General features: G+C 38.5%; 1 protein-coding gene across 6 annotated transcripts; it reads right to left on the reverse strand.

Moving 5' to 3' along the window:
• Positions 1–405: 405 nt before the first annotated feature.
• On the reverse strand, positions 406–20,951 carry taf1 (TAF1 RNA polymerase II, TATA box binding protein (TBP)-associated factor). Of its 6 annotated transcripts, none has more exons than XM_042724300.1 (41): positions 20,651–20,951; positions 20,268–20,382; positions 18,282–18,405; positions 18,047–18,163; positions 17,844–17,966; positions 15,776–16,017; positions 15,449–15,670; positions 15,062–15,343; positions 13,451–13,640; positions 13,216–13,323; positions 12,936–13,103; positions 12,275–12,402; positions 12,064–12,171; positions 10,803–10,976; positions 10,499–10,672; positions 10,265–10,369; positions 9,932–10,132; positions 9,620–9,761; positions 8,980–9,110; positions 8,826–8,906; positions 8,592–8,741; positions 8,359–8,478; positions 7,955–8,130; positions 7,573–7,799; positions 7,265–7,472; positions 6,935–7,100; positions 6,596–6,807; positions 5,774–5,882; positions 5,542–5,640; positions 5,269–5,446; positions 5,116–5,183; positions 4,916–5,038; positions 4,210–4,302; positions 4,043–4,127; positions 3,883–3,950; positions 3,677–3,793; positions 3,142–3,207; positions 2,515–2,613; positions 2,142–2,355; positions 1,903–2,053; positions 406–835 (listed from the first exon to the last, which is right to left on the reverse strand). In XM_042724300.1, exons 2-41 carry the CDS (start codon positions 20,379–20,381, stop codon positions 598–600), a joined length of 5,901 nt encoding a protein of 1,966 aa, XP_042580234.1. In that variant the 5' UTR covers position 20,382; positions 20,651–20,951; the 3' UTR covers positions 406–597. The 6 variants fall into 6 exon arrangements, with proteins under 6 accessions (XP_042580234.1, XP_042580232.1, XP_042580233.1 ...); XM_042724298.1 differs by having other exon boundaries at positions 3,142–3,246; XM_042724299.1 differs by having other exon boundaries at positions 5,768–5,882.
• Between the last annotated feature and the right edge of the window lie 921 nt (positions 20,952–21,872).

Consider the following 21,872-nt stretch of genomic DNA (forward strand, 5'->3'; position numbering starts at 1 on the left):
TTCAAAATATATTCAAGTTAAAAAAAAAAATCATTATTTGAAATTGTATTATTTCAAACATTAGTTTGACTGTATTTTTGATTTTATGCTCACCATAAGAGATTTTTTACGAACCACAAACTTGAACAGTAGCGTAAATCAGAAGGTGCCACACTACAGGACTGATGAAAATGGAACACTTACAATTCCCCACGATGCATTTCTGTATTGTATATTTTCATGAAGAAAACAGTCACATCACAGGACAGTTTTCACAACTTTTCTTGAAACTGCTAAAAACCGCCAATGCCAGTTCAAAGTGTTTTCAAATGAATTTTAGAAAAACGGATTATAGGAGCAAAATCAAGACTAGCAGGAGAGTTGATCTAGGTTTAGTAGTGACAAAAATCACAATGGGTTCACTTAAGATACAAAAAAATGTATTTCTCACATCACAAAGTTGTCTAAGTCCCTCAAACAGGATCAATAAGCTATATAAAAATAACATGTAAAACACAACCATAAGAGCAGAACAAAATATACAGTTATGTGCAACACCATGATCACCTCCAGGACACAGTTACACACAGAACATATAACAGAAGAGGAAAAAGCGTGTTAGTTGTCAGAATCCATGTCACTGTCTCCGCCAACGGATCTGAATTCTTCACTGTCCTCCTCATCATCACTGAGCTGTGCCTGTGTGAGAACACTAGGACCTCGTCTCTGTTCATCTTCCTCCTCCTCTTCTTCCTCTTCACTTATCCCATACACCTCCTCTCCATCTCGTTCTCCTGTCCTGGGGCTGGACACAATTCTGTGCGTCTGACTGTCTCCATCATCATAGCTGCCGTAGCTGTAACACACAGGAAGTGTAAGTGAAAGAATTTATACAGAGACTTTATGAGAAGATATGGCATTTATTTAAAACAGCCACATTGCATTACTGGCAATGGTACAATGATTTTCATCCAAACAATGCAATATTGGATTCTTCAAATCTTAAGAGAATATGCAGCTATCCCGCACACAGTCCTCAACATAGTAAAGTGTGTTTTCATGATAAACACAAGCTGCTGCTGCTTTTTTTTAGTATAGTTGATATATTTTTTTTATATTAGTTACATATTAGTTATCTACAGAGATGCTGTCAACAGTTTTGTAGTGTTATATTAACTTTGTACGGTATTAACAGGCTGAAAAAGTAAAGGTAGAAAGACCTGAGAGCATGTGAATCAGAAATCTGTGACCTACTTCATGCACACTACCATTCAAGTCTGAAGTCTAAGATTTTTCAATGTTTTCGAAAGACTCTAATGCTCACCAAGGCTGTATTTAATTGATCAAAAACACAGTAAAACAGTAATATCGTGACATATTATATTTTCAAATAACAGTTCTCTATTTGAATATGTAATTTTGTCCAGACATGGCAAAGCTGAATTTTCAGCAGCCGTTACCCCAGTCTTTAGAGTCACATATGATTCTTTAGAAAGAAATCTTACTGACCCCAAACTTTTGAACAGTAGTAGTTTTAGCCTGCATTAGCCTGATTTAGAATTTGTGAGATATTATTGTTGCTAAGACATGCTTTAGAAACAAATCAATCCTTTACCAATTCATGTAGATGAGATCAATATGGAGCATGACTAGAAAATAGCTGACCGAGGGCATTACCAAGATGCCCCAAAGAATAACACAGGACTATTTATTAGGAAATGCTGTAAATCATGTAAATAATGTAAAAATAAATTCATCACAGCACTTATCTAAGTACAAGACAAACATTATTAGACTCTAGAGTCCTGCAGTTACTGAAGTACAGTAGCAAATCTCTAACAGTGATACAAACCACGACTTCATCTGGAATTACATCAGCGTTACTCGAACAACAATATGCTTTTTTTTTTTGCATACTCTCACCTGACATTGCTGTCTTCCATGTGCGTTACCCCATCAGGTCCCTCCCCCTCGTAAGACATCATACTCTCTTCCTGCTCTAATCCAATCCGGGTGCTCTCCTGATGCCCCAGCTCAGCATCACTGTCACTGCCACTCTCTGACAGTTGGATAGCTTCAGTGGAGAGCAGATAGAGTCAATGTTACACATACAGCCAAAATATCGCACAAATACTTGTATATTCATGAGTACACAGACTCACAGGAGAATGGATTATCGCCTTCCTCCTCACTAGCGTCGTCTTCTGCATCTGACATCAGCAGATCCTGGTAGAGCACACTGGCCTGTGCTGGCCGGCTGGAGCTTTCATCGTCCTCCTCATCCTCATCATCCCTATGCATACGCCTGTGTGGCCGCATTAGGAGATCATCTTCATCATCCTCCTCATCTTCATCATCCAGATCACCTTCTTCAGCCTAGAAGTACATACAACACTCAAATCTCTGACAATGAAACATTCAGCTAAACCACAACTTTTTAACTTTTGCTATGAGTTAATACTGTGCTATTGCTTAATGCATAATCAATAATGAGGTTTCCATGGGTTTTTTTTTTTTTGCCCTATAGACTATTACCGGAGCAGGTGTTTTAGGTTTGCCATCATAATCTTCCTCAAATCCTTCAATGTCCACATCAGACTCCTCCTCACCCATTCGGCCTCTGCCGTGACGACCCTTTGGAAGGTGTATACAAAAAAAGAAATAGTTAAGAAAACTACACAGAAGGAGAGGACCAATCAGAAAATGCATGCAGCAGAGGATGGACAGATGGAGGGAGGTAATTTATCATCTTTGGATATAATTTTTTTGCACATTAAAACCCTAAAGCTTTTTTCGGACCACCACATACTGGTCCCTGAAAGAATCATTTCAGCTACATTCCTTGCAAATGTTACTATATTGTTTTGTTCTTAGCTGGAAAGAGATTCAATTTGAAAGAAATGACAGATTTCGAATTTAGCTCACTAAATAGCAGTTCTAAAATGTCTCCTAAACATCCTTAATATCTGCTGGAAATGGGTTAGAAAGCAAATCAAGCAGCAACACACAGACACCATCACAGTACGGGGTGGGTGACCACAAGAATGGATGGTGGGGTGGAAGGACGGATCTAAAGGGGTAAAGCAAGCCAGCCAATAAAATGAATGAAAAGATGAATGGACAGAGCAATAGATCAATGCACAGAGAGGGAGAGAGGAATACCTGCCCCCCTCTTTTCTCAGGGGTGGGAGGGATTAGCGTAGCCTCCGCTAACAGACTAGAATCTCCCTGCAAACTCACAGACACACTGTTCTCACACACATCAGGCTGAAAGAAAGAAAGAAAGAAAGAAAGAAAGAAAGAAAGAGAGAAAGAGAAAGAACAAAAGAAAGAACAAAAGAACGAAAGAAAGAACGAAAGAACGAAAGAACGAAAGAAAATGAAAACAAAATGATAGAAAAAAAATCATGAAAAAGAAGAAAATAAGAAAAAGCTCCATTCACAGAAAGACAAACAGGTTGTCATAAAGGGAGGAGGAAAACACAGGAACAGTGAGGAAACGTGAATCAAACAGCTGTGCAGTACAGAAAGTCTGGATTATGCATGAGAGAGAGAGAGAGAAATACAAGCCTTCTGTTCTATTTCTGTCAGAGTCTCTTATGCTGACATGCTTAATTTCACCTGCTACAAAATACACTTGCACACAGAGCGCTTGAGACACCTGAGATCATGTCCTCAGTGTAATCTGTTCATGTACCTGAGGTGTGTATGGTCCAGGGGTAAAGGGGTCTAAGCTCTCAAAGTCTGCAGCATCCAGAGCAGCTTCTTTAGCAGTAGAGATGTCCTTTTCCAGTTGAGTCAAGTGTTCATCATACTAACAGACACATACACATTAAACATTTCAAAAACAAGTCAAAGCACATGAAAACAGCAAAGAGCTCGCTCAATTGCACACAGACATACCTCTGCTAGAGTCTGCTTACAGACATTTACAATTTCCAGAGCTGTTTTGGTGTAAGGACTATCAGGACCTGAAAAAGTAAAAATGTATATTAAAGGTGAAACCACTATTTTTGTTGTGATGAAACTGCATTTTCATAACTAAAAGATTCATGTTTCTCACCGTTGTACTTGACACTGTTGGTGTGAATGAGAGCGACATCAGAAATAAACACCTCTCGGTTCTGATACTTGTGCTTGGAGATGTTCTACACACAAACAGTTCAGAGATTCTTTAATAAATCACATTTTAACTGAAGATTCTTGCATCAACACACAGATCGTCCTGACCTTACGGAGTGTGTCCAGATCCATTGGGTTGATGATGACTTTATAATAATCAGGAACAAATTTCTTGTTAACAGGATGATGGAAGGGCCAAGACTACAGAGAGAAAAATAGATATTAACTAATTAAGAAAAAACAATTAACTTCATTTTTGCTAATTGACAGATTAGCTGGTCCTCTCTAGTGTAAAAACTGCTGAGCCAGATTTGATGTCATAATATTTTTATAATTTTATGTAAAAATTAAAATAGCCCTACATTTCTGGAAAAAAAGTCACTGAGCACTTACATCCATGCCCAACTTTGTATTTTTTATTTACATACATTTTTAACTAATTTAATTTTACTTATAAATTGATTTATGTATTATTTTGTTATGAATAATCTAATTTTACTATAGTGCAGGGTATTTATTTTACTGCTAAAATGTATGTAACTGGCTGGAGTTTGTTAACTGAGGTGCTACTATTACATAATTTTAAATTGTGGTAAATGGCTTTATTATCTCTGCACTTGTTATTTTTAAATGCAAAAAAAATCCAATAAAGAATTTAGAAAAAAAAAGAAAAGAATCAAATAGGTTAATATTGCTCAAACTGACTTGCAGTTAATAACACTGGACAGATATTAAATATGAATTAGTCCTCTAATACCTAAATACAAGTAAATATTAAATGTATAAGGCTAGAACAGGAAATAACATCACTCACGTCAGGTACGGCCATCATCTTCTGTGTGACAATGTTGTCAAGGATGAAGGAGAAAGCAACCTGATCATCATCATCCAGAAGGGGATTAATGGCTTTTTCCAAACGAACCAAACGCTCTTCTTTCTGCAAAGAGAGTGATAAGAATTAGTCCTTAATCTCTTTGCAAGTATGTCTAGTCCTAGTAAAAGATACACATTTACCTCTTTGAGTTTCTCATCACACAGATTCAACATTGCTTGACTGACGAGGGTTAAAGGATGCTTTGCACCTGAAAACACACAAAAATAGATCTTGAGTATGTCTCGCCTGAATAAAGAAATTAAAGTTTCTCTATGAGTTACATGTGAAAGTACCATTGTACGTAGCACTGTTTTTGTAGATGAGTTCAACACTCTCTCTGAACTCTTCTCGTGAAGGGTACATGCGCTTGCGAACATTTTCACGCAATGTCTGCAGGTCCATCGGCCGTACGATGATCTTGTAATAATCCTTAACTACTTTGCCATTCACAGGAGTGTGAAACGGGTATGTCTAAAAACAAACACCATATTCCCTAAGTGTCTCATAGAATGTGTCCATGTCTAGTATAGAAAGATAGTATAGAAAGATAGGTGAATGTGCCTTACATTAGGAAGGTCCCTCATGTCATTAATGATGCTCTCCAGCACTGAAGAGAGTGTGACCATGGGGTCTGTCCTTCTACGATGGATGGACTTATGAGGACGCTGAGAGAAAGGCAGAGTTAAAATGAACGATGATGGCAGACTGAAAAGCTGCCATATGCTTATTACTTATACAGGCTCTATAGGGACCTGTAAATGACTATTGTACAAAGAAACGCTTAAAACATACTCTTACATTGAGGTAGTCACAATGCACCGTTGTCCCCACACGTCTCTTCTTTTTAGGAGGAAGCTGCTGCTTGGGGAACTTCAGAACCAGAGATTTCCTCCGCACTTCATCAGCACTATAAACATAATGATGGATTAATATTCATAACAAAGCCACAAATACTAAAACATTTTAGCAACCGAGCATACAAATTATTTAAGCAGTTGACATGTGACGACGTGCCGTGCCATACATTATCTAAAACCATCTTAAACAGTATTTTGGTAGTTCTTTTAAACGTTAATATGTATAAAGCATATCAAATGAGAGACTTGATAAAATACATTTGAAATTCATTTGTCACACCACAAGTGTTATTTTAGTATTACATACATACTATTGTAGTACTTTCAATTTAAATTTTCAGTTTTCATTTAATTTTAGCTATTTATAGTGTCATTTTTATTAGTTATATATTTAATTAGTTATATAAATATATACCTTTAATCTGTATTTCAGTTTCAATATTTTATTTGAGTTAGTTGCCAGGGCAACATTTGTAATCTACCTTTGAAGTTTACATTTTATATTTAATGTTTAGATTTTATTTTGTCTGCATTTCAAATTACCAAAAATATTTTTTAATAGTTTCAGGCAACCATAATGCTGTCCATGGGCCCATTTTAAAAGCTGGTGAAGGTCAAAGATGGTTAATAGAACCATGATATAAGTTGCATATACACTTTTAATTGAACTGTATTAATTTTAACCTCTTGTTGATGTCTTGGCATTGATTAAAAAAAAAAAGTTTACAAACTCGTTATGCATCAACTACTATGTTTGTTTAACCTCTCAATGAGCTGCTTTCCAAGCACAATCTTGGTTCCTTCCACTTTAATAAGTTCTTCATTGTCATTGTGGATCACAGTCTTCTCGAGCTCCTCTTCCTGCTCTTCTGTCATTGCCACCGGATTAGAGGGCGGGGCATTGGTTTGGTAGTACAATGGGCAAAACTTATTGGTCCTCATGTGGCCAATAGCACCACAAGCTCCACATTTCAGCTGTGGACACCAGAAACATTAGAATCAGTCTGTGCAGGAAAATATCATGTGCTCATTTCATTCACAGCAAGACGCCTTCAAAAGACAAGGATCAGTGATGAGTAGAAGTGCATTTCTAATTTTGTACCTTCAGGTCTGGTCGTTCTTTGGCCTTCTTTGACTTTTTCTCAGGCGGACCTTTAAATCGGTCTTTCTCCTGGTTTCGTTTGAGGCGCCGCAGCTGCTCCTGAATTCTACGCCGTTCCTTTCTCATCTCCTCCCTGTGCTGCTCATCGAATAGTGCAAACTTGCGACTGCAGACACATTCAGGGAGACACACAGACATTATTATTATCTGTATATAATTTTTTATATAAAATAGTGTTCAATAATATATTAGTTATTGGTGTGTATTAATATTGACTACAACACTCATGATATCACAATAACTCTACTAAGTAGACAAATAGAGACTTACATGAACTCATCATCCTTAGTCGTGCGTATACGCAAGTAAGCGTCAATAACAGCTGGTTTGCGTACAGTCTCACAGCGCACATACTCTTTGCCGTCCTCATCACAGAAGGTGCGATAAATTTTAAGCCTTCGCCCTGTTGCAGAAGAGTTCAGGCTAGTGACGGAGGAAGCGTCATCATCTTTGTGTGAGCTGGTGGAAAGGGCACTTGCTACAATGCACAAACAGATGTTGAGTTGTTAGAAACAGAGACAGAGAAAAATCTGGGTATTGACAAGCTGAATTTCACTCTCACACACACACACACGTACAGCCTTTGCGTCTTTCTTTGCGGCCTCTCTCTCTCTCATTGTCCTCTCCCATCAGCATCCGCTGCAGTTCTTTTCTTTCCTGCTCTTCTCTCTCTCTGCTCAGTTGAGAGCTGGTCTTCTTATTCTGCAGCATGTTCTCAATGTTCTTGCCCATCTCCTCAAAATCACTGTCCTCTGCTGAGCTGCTGTCTGTGTCAGTCGATAACACCTCCGTGGACTCCAATACTCTAAAACACACATCACACTCATTTTACATACACAAGAATATTGTAACATTAATCAGAATTGTCATTCATTTTTTGTAACCATTTTGATAACCTAATTGTGTAGACTATGCAGAACGAAAAGCAGAGAACTCTGCTCATTTCTCTCAGGTTCTCACTTGTTCTGCAGGTCAAAAATTCTCTGGCACTCCTCTTTGTAACGTTCCTGATGTTCTGCTACAGAAAATCGAGACCCACGAGCAAATTTACTCATAGGTCCCTCCCCTGAGCGAGCCTGTTCAGTAGACATGGTCCTCACGACGTCGATCACCTCCCAACGAGAAAGTTTTTTTATCTAAATATGCACATAAATACACACATTAGAGTATATTAAAGAGATAAGAGAGTACACAATCACCACCAATAAACATCCATGTCATTAGAGATAAATAATATTGGAAAATAACAAGCAAAAAGAAATAAAATACACATACACAGACAGCACCTTTATTCTCAGATAACCATTACTCAATTAGCTTATTCAGAGGCGCTATCTTTGATTAGTTTGTTAGTTTAGTGTCACCTCTTCCTCAGGAACTCCAAACTTGCGGAGCAACTGTTTGGCATTTTTGAGTGACAAACGTCTCAGATCCGCATCAGTCCCTGTCACTGTCTTTTTCACTGGCTGAGGCTCTCGATCATCCTGAGCGAAAAAACAGAAAATAGAGTGTTTGAAATGAGGATGTGTGGAATACTTTAATGCATCTGAATCATTTAATTGCCAGGAGCTGTGCTAAATGGTCAGAAAGCACATACCTTCTGCTGTGTGGGTTTGTTAGGGACTTTAACGTATGAGAATCCTTCTCCACAGCCAGTGGGGTCAGCCACCCCTGTGACCTCCAGGAGACATTTCCCCTTCATGGCTGCAATGAACGCCCGAGTTGTGTTCCATGGGGCAGTGCGTACCTGATCATACCACAACATAATTATAATCAAAAACAGACTAAATCCATTACAAATACAATATTGAAATGTAGTCAAACTTCTGACCTCATCATCGATCTTCATCTGGAATTCCTCCTCATTTTCTTCCTCAGGTGCAAAAAAAGACTTCTCACCATAACCAGCATCCTGTGAGAGAGAACAGTGTACATTAGCTGGTGTGGATGAAAGTGTGAAAAATATGAAGTCTGCATGTGCAAACCTTTAGTCTCTGCTCTGCCACCAGCATACTGTAGTATGCACAGCACTGCTCTGGAGAGACCATTGCTCTGATCTCCTCTTCGGTAGGAAGCCGAAAATCAGGTTTTAGCACCCACCAGTTAGAATCCATGCCTAAAAGATTGCGCATGAAACAGCTTCAGTACAGGACAGAGGAGAGAAGTGTAACTGGACCGCTATATTGGTCCTCTCTATCTAGTTTTATCAGTAGTAAAAAATAGTAGTAACTAGTAGTAACAAATATCTATGGTCAAACCCTGATGATTTTTTTTTTTTATTTAAATATGGCAAATGTGAAAAGTTTCTTGTGTGTTTTTATGGCATTCTGTTTAAGGCCTGTTTCACACAAACTGCATCTGTTACACATGAAATGCAGATTTGCATGATGCTTTTTACACTCACAGTGCTTCTGCAGCTTTCAAATAAAATTCATTGAGTTCTGGGATACTACACTGAACTTCTTTGAAAAATGGCCATAAATTATAAAATGGTTACTGGGAGTGTGTACCTGAAATAAATACAAACTTGCCCAACATGAGATAAAAATCATCTAGATTTAGACAGATTTACAGCACAGAATTTGATTTAAGAAGAATGTGCGTGCATAATAGAGGGTGTTGCACCTGTGCGTTTAAAATCAGCACAGAGTTTGAGGCGTTTGCGGATGCTGCTCTCGGAGTGAGAAGGAAAAGCTTTCTTTATGTCCTCCATACGAATACGGCGAGGGCGATCTTTACTCTTCCAAAAGAGTCGATAGATGAACACCTACAGAGAGAGAAAATACTTAAATACTCTCCAAAAAACACATGAGGCATTTCAAACAAGCTCAGGATTTCAAACTTCTATAGGTGTCCCACTACTTATCCATACATTACCTCTTATCACTTGTTAACACACTACCAGAATAAAATGGGCAGGATGGCTGCCAGTGATACCTGTAGGAAATCTCTAATGTGTGTGTTGGCTCGTTTAGAGTTGGGTCCTGGCACTTCATAGAGAGGGCACTCCTGACCCACAACAATTATGTCCACAAGCTCTCGGATGAAGTAGCCTTGCCTTGTCCGGATAATCAGGAAATCAGTCTCAGGCATCTTATGTAAGTAGATGGGAGCTCTGAACAAGTTATTTTCAAAGGCCTGCGACACACACAAAAGCACAACACAATTCCTAAGGAATGACAACTTAAGGACTTCAACATGATATGATTAAGAAAACAAGGCACTCGACAAAGGGTGACAATTGTGACAAGAAGTCACAACCTTCTGTACCTGCAGTAGTTGTCCGGGGTGCAATGATCCCAGGAATGGTGAAGTGTGACAGTAAACGGTCTCTCCGTACTTACAGTCTGGTGCTCCTGGATCTTTACCTGGTTTCTACAGACAGAAATATTAACAATGACATTATCAAGGGTGACCAGACTTGGATACCCAGATCCAGACTACAAATTATCGAGACTAAACAGCATTAAATCTCTCAGTGGTTTGTTTAAATTTGTGACTTACTCTTTTGTAGTAGTTCTTGATTTTGGTTGCCATGCCAACTTGCATGAGAAGGGGAGGATACTCCTCGCTATATTCTGCCAAAATCAGGTCTCCGTCTTTTCCCGTCAGATCCTGAGCAGTGCGCATAAAAAACATGTCCCCTCCACCTGATGCCTGACGTTCCTGCTCTCGCATCTGAGAGATTTTAAAATATAACAAGACAAATGAAAGACAAGTATGAACTTTAATAGGTCAATGTATATAATACACAAACAAACACTCCCTATCACTCACATACAAACATATGAATTCTGTGTCAGTCTACCTTAGCCTTTTTTTTGATGTGTTTGAGGAGAGGCTGGGCTGGATGTGGGCCAGGCTGGGACAGTGCTCCAAATGAGTACTTTTTAAGGTTGGGGCGATGGAACTGCCGTAGTTTCATAGGTCCCATATGAGTGGGGAAGAAAGGCTGCCTCAACTCAACAGCAGGAATGGAGTGCTGAGGAAAGAAATATTGACAAAAAAACTAAGAAGAAACAATAGGCAAAGCAAAATTAGGAAATAAGATATCAGAGTCAAATCAAATTATTTAATCAACTGTATTATTTGAGTCAGTGTGATTTGGAAAATGGCACTAAAAATATAATTTTATAAATGGACAGGCATTTTCTTGTTTCTGCCCATTTAGGGGTTACACATTCAGACACATGCACATTTATGCATCTCACACTGATGCAAACACTGCTTTTAGAGGGTCATTCCACAGTGAACTTTGCACATGCCCAGGACATAAAAAGGGCTGTTGGCTCACAGGGACCACAGCACTCATTTATCAACAGTGCGTATGCACAGATGTGTGCGTAATGAGTATGCAAGAACAGTTTCATGCAAAGTGTGGGATCTACCAACTTGTACTTACATGTAGGAATGTGTGTAAATGTAAGCACAACTCTGAGCATGCTTGCGAAGAGATTCTTGTGTTAGAATGGTGATACTACAAAAAGAAAGTGCTGCCATATGTGTCCTGTGTCCTTTAATTGCAAATACTCAATTAATAATTTCTTATTTCAAGCAAAAAATTAGCACAATTAGTGTGAAAAGCTATAAAGGACAGTTGGAAAGTCGATTTGAAATGTAGTTATATGGTCATGGCTGATCTCGCTTTGCTGGAAGATTTGGCGAACCATGCACTGCGTTGAGAATGCGTTTTTCAAAGAGCGTGCTGATCTATTTAGTGAGAGCACAGAATGGCTTCTCAGTCGGTATCGCTTTCTTTGCCATGACTTTGGTTAGGACGTATATGTTCACATGATAAAGGGAAGTGTTGTCACCATGACCATGAACGGGAATGAGCATGGTGCTTAAGAACATGTGGGATTTATCAACAATGATTACTTACTGGTGTGTGTAAGAACCGTGTGCGCTCGTTTGATAAATACTGATTTTTTTTGTACTTACATTCTAAATTTTATTCGTAGGACAAAATGTAGAAACTTTTCTACGCACTCTTGATAAATGAGGGCCCAGATTTTCCAGATCAGACTCAAACCTGGGTCCCCATTGACATCCCTTTTTGAATGTCCTACCTGGATGATGTTTCCTCCAAAGGAGCCCCTTAGTCCCTGCTGTTTTGGGTAGTAGAACTCATCGTTGGACAGATTCCAAGGATCTTTAATCTCTGGTTGGGACATATTCTAGATACAAGTAAGAAAAGAGTCAAACATGACACACATCATCCACTATCCAAATACTTGCCCTTTTTTTTACTCCACATATTTTTTCTTATTCTCCTCTTACCTGTTGAGGTTCATCTTTGATGACACCAGTCTTTCCCAACAGAATGCGACTTTTTTTCAGTGCTGTCTCTTTCTTGTTTTCTTTGGAGGGTGAATGAGAGGCTCTCTCTTCTTTTTCATCTGGAATCTCTGGAAACACAGATCAAAGTCAAATGTTAGGTTCCATGTACACTTCTTTTCACAAATATTTTCTGTAACAGAACCATGAGGTTCTGTTAATGGCCCTTTAATCTTAATAAAAAACTAACCTTTAATTAAATCAGTGGTTCTCAGCCATCTCAAGATGACTTAAAAGAATAGTTCAGCCAATACTCAGTAGTTCAGTCAGTAGTATTTTTCTTTCCTTGAAGAACCAAGATATCCACGGTCTTGGAAAACCTGGATATATGAGGTAGCCTAATTTTTAAAGTGTGATTTTTAAGTTTATTACGTTTGTAAAAAAAAATAATAATAAAAAAAAAAAGAAATTTGTGATACAAATTGTGAGTAAAAATATTTTTGAGAATCTTTCTCTTTAATTCTTCTAGCAAATAATGGAAAACTGAAAAAAGTCACAGAGCGACAAATATTGTTGTAAACTGTAGGGGGCCTTGGACACAAAAAGGTTCAGAACCACTTCTGTAAAGACAGAACTGAAATAGGTATAAAACATTATATAATACCAAGTATGATGTTTTCATCATTGGGGTCAAGAGTGAGAATGGGAGGAGAAGGGAGGCGGTCCATGCACTGGTCATCCCAGATTATGTTGTCTTCCCAACTGCCATAAACAAGCTCCTCGTTATCAATCGGGAATATGGAGAACCATGGGCTGTCATCCTCATGAGCGGCTAGAAGATACAAATTCATTTTGTTTTATTCTTAGCCCCAAAAAGTGGATATTAACTTCACAGCATCTACCAAACTTTAAACATGACCCACAGAACAAACAGAGGACGGTACCTTGATGATCATGATTATGTTTGTCCCTCTTAGAGCCTGATATTGATGGAGTTTTGGCCAAAGGTGGTGGGGTTGGGGGAACCAACAGAGAATTACTGCGACTTAGACCTGAAAAACATGCATACATTCATTCCACAGACCAGTGAGGGCATGTCTATGAATGTGTGTTTTTAATATCATGCACTGTCAGTGTGACCTTCTCTGTTTGTTTGTTGCATTATGGCTGTTATCTCACCCTGCTGAGCATTGTAAGCATTGGCATTACGGGTCATGCTAGTAGGCAGCCACCCAGCCAGACTGGCACGCTGAGTTTTAGTCCCCTTGTGTTTCACATCCTCTCCATTCCAAATGATATCTTCCTCCCACTGCAACTGGGTCACCATTAAAAACAGCTCATCCTGCATCGGAGATGCCTCATCCTCTTGCTAACACACACAGACAGAAACACAAATATGATTAATTTAGAGGAGTAACTATTACAACTTACTGTGCCTTTAATTTCACTTTCAATTAAAGGGTTAGTTCACCCAAAAATGAAAATTAGCCCATGTTTTACTCACCATCAAAGCATCCTAGGTGTATATGACTTAATTCTTTCAGACGAATCCAATCAGAGTTATATTAAAAATTGTTCTTGCTCTGCCAAGCTTTAGAATGGGAGTAGGTGGGTGTTTTCATACAACAGTCAAATAAAGTGTGCGCCTCTATAATAAAATGTGCCTCACACGGCTCCAGGGAGGGATAAAGGTCTCCTGTAGCGGATCGATGCAATTTTCTAAGACAAATATCCATATTTACAAGCAAAGGTAGCAAAGTTTCCTTATTTAAGCAAAGGAAAACCAGTCTCCTCTTGGCCTATATCAAAATCCTCCTGCATTTTTCTTAACAAATCATCGTTTTGTACGTTTAAGTCATAACCGGCCTTTTGATTTGCGGCCTCTCGTCCGTGCTCGTCACTAATCACCGGCACGTGCATACGTATTACGTCATCCACCAGAACGGCTTCCACATATGACATTTAGCAGAAGTGAGAGAAAAGTGTATATAACATTTTAAATATGGATATTTTTCTTACAAAAACGCATCAATTCATTACAGGAGGCCTTTATTCACCTACTCCCATTCTAACACTTGGAAGAGCAAGAACAATTTTTACTATAACTCTGATTGGATTCATCTGAAAGAAGAAAGCTATATACACCTAGGATGCCTTGAGGGTGAGTAATACATGGGCTAATTTTAATTTTTGGGTGAACTAAGCCTTTAAAAAACATTTTTGAAACATTTCTTTTCTCCTTACTTTGCAAGCAAGCTATTTTTGTAAACGTGTGAGACTTCCAATTCATTAGCAGCTACAGGTATATAACTAAAGCAAAAAAAAAAAAAAAAAGGTAATTTTGTGCTACAAACCAGTGTTTTTAAGATTATGATAACGAATTAAAATAAAAAAAAAACAGCAAAATGGCCTGCTTTTGTAAAGGTAAAATAACTGGAAGTGAATGAAACCCTTACATATTTAAGTTACAAATGGCCGTATTTCTCTTACAATAAAAATAAGGCAGACAGACAGACTTCAACTAGTGTTATCTTTGTATTACTACTAAAATAAATATTATTTAAAATTAGCTTATCTTTTTAGATTTTCTTTTCTTTTCCAAATAATTCTATTTAGCTTTAATCTATTTAAGTTTATTAAGTTTACTTTTTTGTTCCATTTACTTTCCAAGGCTATGTTTCTAGTTTTCATTTCAGTTTTCAAATATTTCTATTTTATATCAGCTTTGTTTCAAGTCTTGAAAACTTTTTTTTAACAGATTTATTTTTATTTTCCAAAAAGAGCACTGACCTCAGCATGTGCTTCTTGGGGTGGTTCCTGCTCACTGACTGGTTCAGCAGCTGGAGGGTTTGCAGTTTTAGCTGCTGTATCTGTAGTGTCTTCCTTTTGGTCATCTCTGAGTTTAAACCCATAATGGAAGCCACTGCCATCCTCTGGGATGCCAAGCATGTCGTACCAAAGCTGTGCTGGACCATAACGCCACTCAGCCACCTTTGGCCTTACCTCAGACACCTTATCACCTTCACCAGACACTTGCAGGAACTTAGACTCCACCGGAGCCATCATGGTGATCTACAGAGAGACAAGCAGAGTGTCTTCTTTCTGATCCCATCATAATATAGGCCTATTTTCTGAAGCGGACAAGTGGACATTAAATGATGTATATGTCTGGATTACCTCATCATCAGACAAACACTGCTCCGGTGGAGGAGGTGGTGCATACTCATAGTCCCATCCTGACTTTTTCTTAGCCCCTGGTTCAGGTGGCTGTGCTTCGTTGTCACCTGTAGCCATGTCTGACTGTGGCTCTCTCTGCTTCCGTTTCCGTTTCCTGCGAGCACTTCTCCATACTGATGGCATGTTCTTACCAGGACCAAACAACCGCAAGAACCGCAACACCTGATAGAACCGAAACATTAACCCTCACCATGAAACACTGCAAACAAAGTAATAGTGGACAAACTAACTTTGGATTATTTCTAAGAGATATTGTGTAACATTCACCCTTCCAGGTCTAAACTCAGGGAATAGCTCTGTGACTCCAGGCAGGGCTTTAGCAGCATCTTTCTGCATAATGCCTGCAAGAGGGAGGGTAAGACACCCTGCCTGTCCTCCTGACCCTGAACCCTGAGATGGTCGATCGCTCTCACTCTCGCTGTCTGATGAACTGCTGAAATCAACCTTATCACCCAGCGACGATGGAGCGATGATGGAAGGCAGGATAATGCCATCACCTTCATCTGTCACTAAAAATTATAAATAAGGGTTTTTAAGCTCAAATTTAAGACTTTTTAAGACCTGCACAAATAAAATGAATACCATATAAGCAGGGTAGTGCAGTGTGTATGGTACCATATTAAACTGTAAAAAGCATAATTTACAGTTCAGATACAAGTTTTCACAAAAACAACAAGTTTTATAAAATGACAAACTTTAAATTTCAGCCTTTAAAAAATGTTAATGATATTAATTTAAATTATCATCAATAAGTTATATTAGATGATATTTTGCTGAGTTTGTTATTGCGCTGATATCTTAAGGACTACTGTGGACAGCTGACTCCTGAAATTTTTTATATTCTTCAAATCCTGTTTGGTCTGTTCACAGCAGTGATAGAAATTAATCTTTTCCAACAAGTTTCATGGGCACTTTTACCTTTAAGCCATTTTTTCTAGAAGTGTGCACCATCATTTGAGTCCAATTCTTGCATTTAGGCTGTTACCAAGCAAATTAAGTCAGTATCAACAAAATTTATCTCCGCAATGCAGAGGAAACAGAAGCTGCTTTAGAAGTGGCATTTAGATGTATTTACACACTGTTTATTGCAGCTCTGAGGGTCACAGAATACTTTAACCAGCAGTTACAAATGCATAAATAATGTTTTGATATTTCAAACATAAAACATTGAAAACTGATGTTTGAAATTATTTTACAAATTAAAAGGTACCTTAAATGTGAAATTAAAACTGCCAGTAGGTGGCAGCAAGTCTGTTAATAAGTGAGTCATTGTGATTGAACTAAATCATTTAAACGTTGATTCATTCAGGAACAAAACAACATCATGTTGCTCAGAGACACAAAACAGCACTGTGGCTGTGTTTGGAATGATTTTTGTTGGAAAAATAGAGCAAAAACAGGAAATATGGTGTCTAAAACGTAAGTCTCCAGCCACCGCCAGCGATTTTGATGATTTTCACTAAAATTTGATGGCCTACAGAACTCATCAAGTGTTCATTTACGAGAGAGAGAGAGAGGCTCTGTGTGTATGAATTACCACCGTTTTACTGCGCTTCTCTATTAACAGTGAAGCTGTGGCTTTAATTCCTTTAGAAACAATGATGTTACCATCACCTTGTTAAGAAAGATAATGTGATTAAGCTATTTAGTTGATAAAATTGCGGGGGCAGCGCTAAAAAGTTTGTTCCTGAATGTCTGAGTGCGGCGCAGCGTGATCTGTGTGAGTGACTCAGCGTGTGTGTGCATTAGATAGTGAAGACAGCGCATTAGTTTAGTACTCTTCTAATTTTGTATTTATTTTTTTAAACAAAGAGTGTGTTAATTTGTGCAATTATAACCTACCACAAATGTAAATATTATATATATTTTTTATATATTACACTGAGTACATTACAATATAAATTTATTAAAACAAGTACATTATTATTTATGGGCTTAAAAACAAGATGCAAACAATCAGAATATTGTACCTGGTGGGGATTGCCCAATGTAAACATGAAACATATGTCATTATTACCTATATTGTAGCCTACTGTGGTACAGTTATGGAGGCCCTTCATAATGCAGAGGTCAACTGCCAGCTCTGCCAATAGTTAGAAAAGGCACTATAGTATGCAGTGTTTAATAAACAGCTGTTTTACTAAATTCATCTTGGGTGAAATTCAGTGCAGTCCTGTATCATCGTATACATCGTATTGTGGCCTCTGTATCATGATACGTATTGTATCGTGACTTTGCTGGTGATACACAGCCCTAGCGGAAACTCTGATAAAAAGAAATAAGAACAGCACACTCAATTCAGACTGATTTCTTATCAATCAAAAGTCTCATTTACCACTGCTGTTCTGAGTGGCCATGTCTTCTTTCTTGGCAGGGGTTGGCTGACTAGGGGGAGGGGGAGGCGGCATGAGTTTGGCATCAACATCTTCACAATCAGCATCGTAATCTTCCTCTTCATCTGACACCAAAATACACACACGTCAGCAATGAAGTTGTGCATGTAGTTCAGTGTGTTCTGCACCAGTTGCACCAGTGTACCTGTTCTCCGTGATGGCTGCAGGTTGCCCATGGCCTGTCTGTACTTGCGGGTTTCATCTTCAGCAACTTCACTGATATCAGAGTAATCAACTGCATCTTCTGTGCTTCTTACCCATCCTACATTCATACACACAAATAGCTCACAAAGTTAGGGGTTTTTTTATCACGTCTCCTCTAACTGCACAGATCTGACACATGGAGTGAAGTTTTTCAAATTGCAGAAACACAGACAGACCCTCTGCATCAGTGTTGCTCTGGTCTTGCTCTTGCTCAGCCGTGTCCTCCTCACTGGCTGTGATCTCTGTAATAAGTGAACCCAAACCCAGTGTGCCCAGACCAGCTAGGTGCTTCTTTGACTCCTGATAGAGAGAAAGCGACAGTTGACAAGCATATATTCATTATTCCTTCTTAGGGGCCGTTTACACAATGATTTCAGCCAAAACATGGAAACTTTTTATGCGTTTTGCCTGTTCATTTACACAGCAACGGTGGTTCGGGGACTGAAAACGTATGTTTTTGAAAACGGTTTTCAAAGTGCACGTTTTTGAAAATGACACCGTTAGCATTTCCGCATAAACACCCAAAACGGGAATCTTTGAAAACAGTGACATCATGCGCATGTGTAGTACGTGTTAGGTATTTAGACATGCACAGTATGTGTCGATTTTAAAGGCAAGCATGAACAAACATACACAACAATGACGGAGTACATGGTAGTGTTGTTGCTGCTCAAGAGTTTAATGCTTCTTCAGCAAAGTGTGGATTTACTTAACCAATATTACAACCAACAGTGGATATGCATCATATACATCATATAACCGTCACATCCCTACAGCTACTGTTTACTAAAAAGGTGACAGCGCCAGCTACTGGCCTGGCGCACGTTATACAGCGTTTTTAGCCGTTTTCACAGAATTGTGTAAACGTGAATCGTTTTGAAAACACTGACGTATATACGTGAAACTTTTTAAAAACGCAAGGAAAACTTTTCCGTTTTTTGATGACATCGTTGTCGTGTAACGTAGCCTTAGGTTATTTTTAAAACCACCGCTTTTTCTATGCAGTTTGGCTGTTCATCCACACGCAAACGCAGCACCAGGTCACTGAAACCAAACATTTTTGAACACGCCTGTCAGGGTGAAGATTTTCAAAAACTCTGGTTGCAGTGTGATCATGTAGACAGCATAGACTGTAAATAACATGGACGTAGTGTCCGTGACGTCACCCATAGGTTTCCAAAGAGCGTTTTTGAAGCCTAAATTAGACGGAACCAACCGTAGCCATCTTGGCAGCACGTCACCGTGCGTCACTCCCGGATAATCAAAAATGGGCAAAAAGGCGGGAGCTGGTTGCTGAAACCACGCCCACCTATCGCGGCGGTGGTGACAGCAGCAGCAATCCACCTGTCACTCAAGTGGCCACGCCCTTAATTATGCAGAACTTTAAGGCTTAATATAATCTAAACAGATGAGTTATAATGTATTAAAAAATACCCCCCTCACAGTTGTCATGAAGTGCAAAATTAGCTATATAGACCAAAATAATTTTTTGAACCAGGCTGTAAACATGATTTTTTCTGCTGTAAAGTTGGACATTTTAACATGGGGAGTCTATGGGATTGACTCCCTTTTGCAGCCAGCCTCTAGTGGCCAGTTGACAATTACAGTTTAAGTCACTTCCGTGTTGGCCTCATGAGAGAGAGCAGGAGGTAGCCGCTTGGTACACAGCGAAACCTGAGATTTTGGCTTGTGACTTCAGAGCCTACACTCTTATCTCCACCTACTGGAAACTTTTTGGGTTTCTGATTGGCCTTCAAGGCTTTATGGTTGAGATTTTATCGCCACCTGTTGGTTTGGCATGCTCTTGAGTCTTGACAGTGCGTCATAGCATGTGTTTGCGTTTTCATTTAGATAATTTTTTAAAACAGAAGAAGGAAAAACTCTGTTTATAAAAATACCCGTGTATGTGTATGTGTGGACATGGCCTTAGTCTCTCTTCACTAAAGGCATTCAGCGCAAAAAGTTTGTGGTTTCACTGGAAGGTTGAGCTACGGCATTTTGATTAAAAATTAAAATAAAAAAGGTAAAAATGAAATGTGTGCATGCGTGAATCATTCACATTAAGATTAATAACACACATTTAAAAATATGGCAAATTTCCATTTCATGACAATTTTAAGTTATTGATCTACTGCGTCAAGAGCAGGGATTCACTCTCTTACCACATCCAGCACACTGTCATCTTCCAGCTGTCCATTCTCATTTATGTTTCCAAAGAGAAACCCGGTTAGGTGGAAAGGCCGGTCCTGGTCCTCATCACTGTCCGAGTCTGACATTCTACACACACAAAAACAGCATAAAATTCATCAGCTCACCAAACCCTTATGGATATTATAATCCTGGCACAGTCAGTTATGCAAGTCCTTTAGCAGTCACCTTCTTTTGAACTCTCCCCTGCTGCTCCCTTTGGGAGTCAAACCTGCAACCTTTCAGATTTGAGTTTTTGCCTAATATAAAACAGTCTGAGTATAAAGCATTTCAAACTGATTTCTGAAAAGTGCATCACTGCTACACAGTTACACAGTTGTTCTTTGACAGCACTTACCTGCTCCTCTGTTGCTGTTATCTCGAAGGCCTCTGGAACCTCGGGCTCGAGTGAGAATCTGACCGAAGGACGAACTCCCTGAAACCAGTCGATTAGCGGTCAGCAGATAGCTAAAAGGGAACGCGCAAAAGCATGTGCGCTAAACTTAGTCGCGTTCAAGAATATTATACGCAAACTTTGTTTAATGCAGAAACAAAGAAACCTCAAATTAATTATGCAATGAATGAGCTGCTGCTGAATGTGCGCGCAGAAACAGCTGTGCGCGTTTCGTTTCTGTTTGTTTTGTTCGGAGCTGATCCGGTTTGTTTGGCTCCCCCTGCAGGTCTAAAAATGCAGCCACATAACATTAAATATTTACTGAATATTTCTCTCTTCAGTTTAATTACGAAAAAGACGATGATTTTCTCAGTTAGCGTAATTAAAATTGAACAAAGCAAAAGCAAAACTCCAAGGGTTGGTTGCACAAAAGGTTTAAACTAGTTTTACAAGTTAGTCATCTATTTTTTTCTTTAAGACTGGTCTTTTTTATTCTTCTTTTTTTCTTATTCAGTTAAATGAAAACTAAAAGTGATTGCTCCTTGGCTGCTAATTGTTCAGACTAGATCTTGGTCAAACATAGAGGCTAAGTTTATGCATCTGGCCCCAGAAGGCTCAGAAACAGACCTATTCAATGAATTACAAAATATCATGTAGTTACTGTTTTAAAGTTTTTCCAGGGGCAGATTATTTTGGAAATACTGTAGAAGAATGTTGGCTCAGTATTCATTCTTGAATACTTTCATGATCTTAAGCAAAAGCCTTCCACTGTATGGACAAAAAAAATCTAGAGACGTACCTCAAAATGTCATACAAAAAGTCATACAGGTTCGAATCGACGTGAATGTGAGTATTTGATAACAAACTTTTCATTTTTGGACAAATTATCCTTTTAATGACTAAAATGAGGCTATGTCATGCAATTGTGCTAACACAGATTGTGGCATTGGTTGGCACAGTATTATTTCAAAAGTGAAGCAATTAACTGTATAGTAATAAACTAACACTTAACACATTTGTGTGATATTTAACATTTTAAATGTTTAATTTACATTTATATGATCATAAGTTATTGATTAATAATCAAAAAAGATTCTAAATATTAAATTTTATCACTTTATTTAGATGTCTTTTAATGACATTTTCCACAAATTCAGCATTTATTAATTATTCTTATATTACACAC

The sequence above is a fragment of the Cyprinus carpio genome, chromosome B5 (genome assembly GCF_018340385.1).
Source record: "Cyprinus carpio isolate SPL01 chromosome B5, ASM1834038v1, whole genome shotgun sequence".
Lineage (NCBI taxonomy): Eukaryota > Metazoa > Chordata > Actinopteri > Cypriniformes > Cyprinidae > Cyprinus > Cyprinus carpio.

What these genes read in the sequence shown, in the direction of transcription:
- taf1 (XM_042724297.1), bottom strand. Translation starts at nt 20,381, where the DNA reads ATGTCAGACTCGGACAGTGATGAGGACCAGGACCGGCCTTTCCACCTA. An exon ending in ACATCAAAAAAAAGGCTAAG is followed by an intron (nt 10,673 to 10,802) that starts GTAGACTGACAC and finishes AAAATCTCTCAG; the next exon opens with ATGCGAGAGCAGGAACGTCA. An exon ending in AGATGATGGCCGTACCTGAC is followed by an intron (nt 4,303 to 4,915) that starts GTGAGTGATGTT and finishes TTCTCTCTGTAG; the next exon opens with TCTTGGCCCTTCCATCATCC.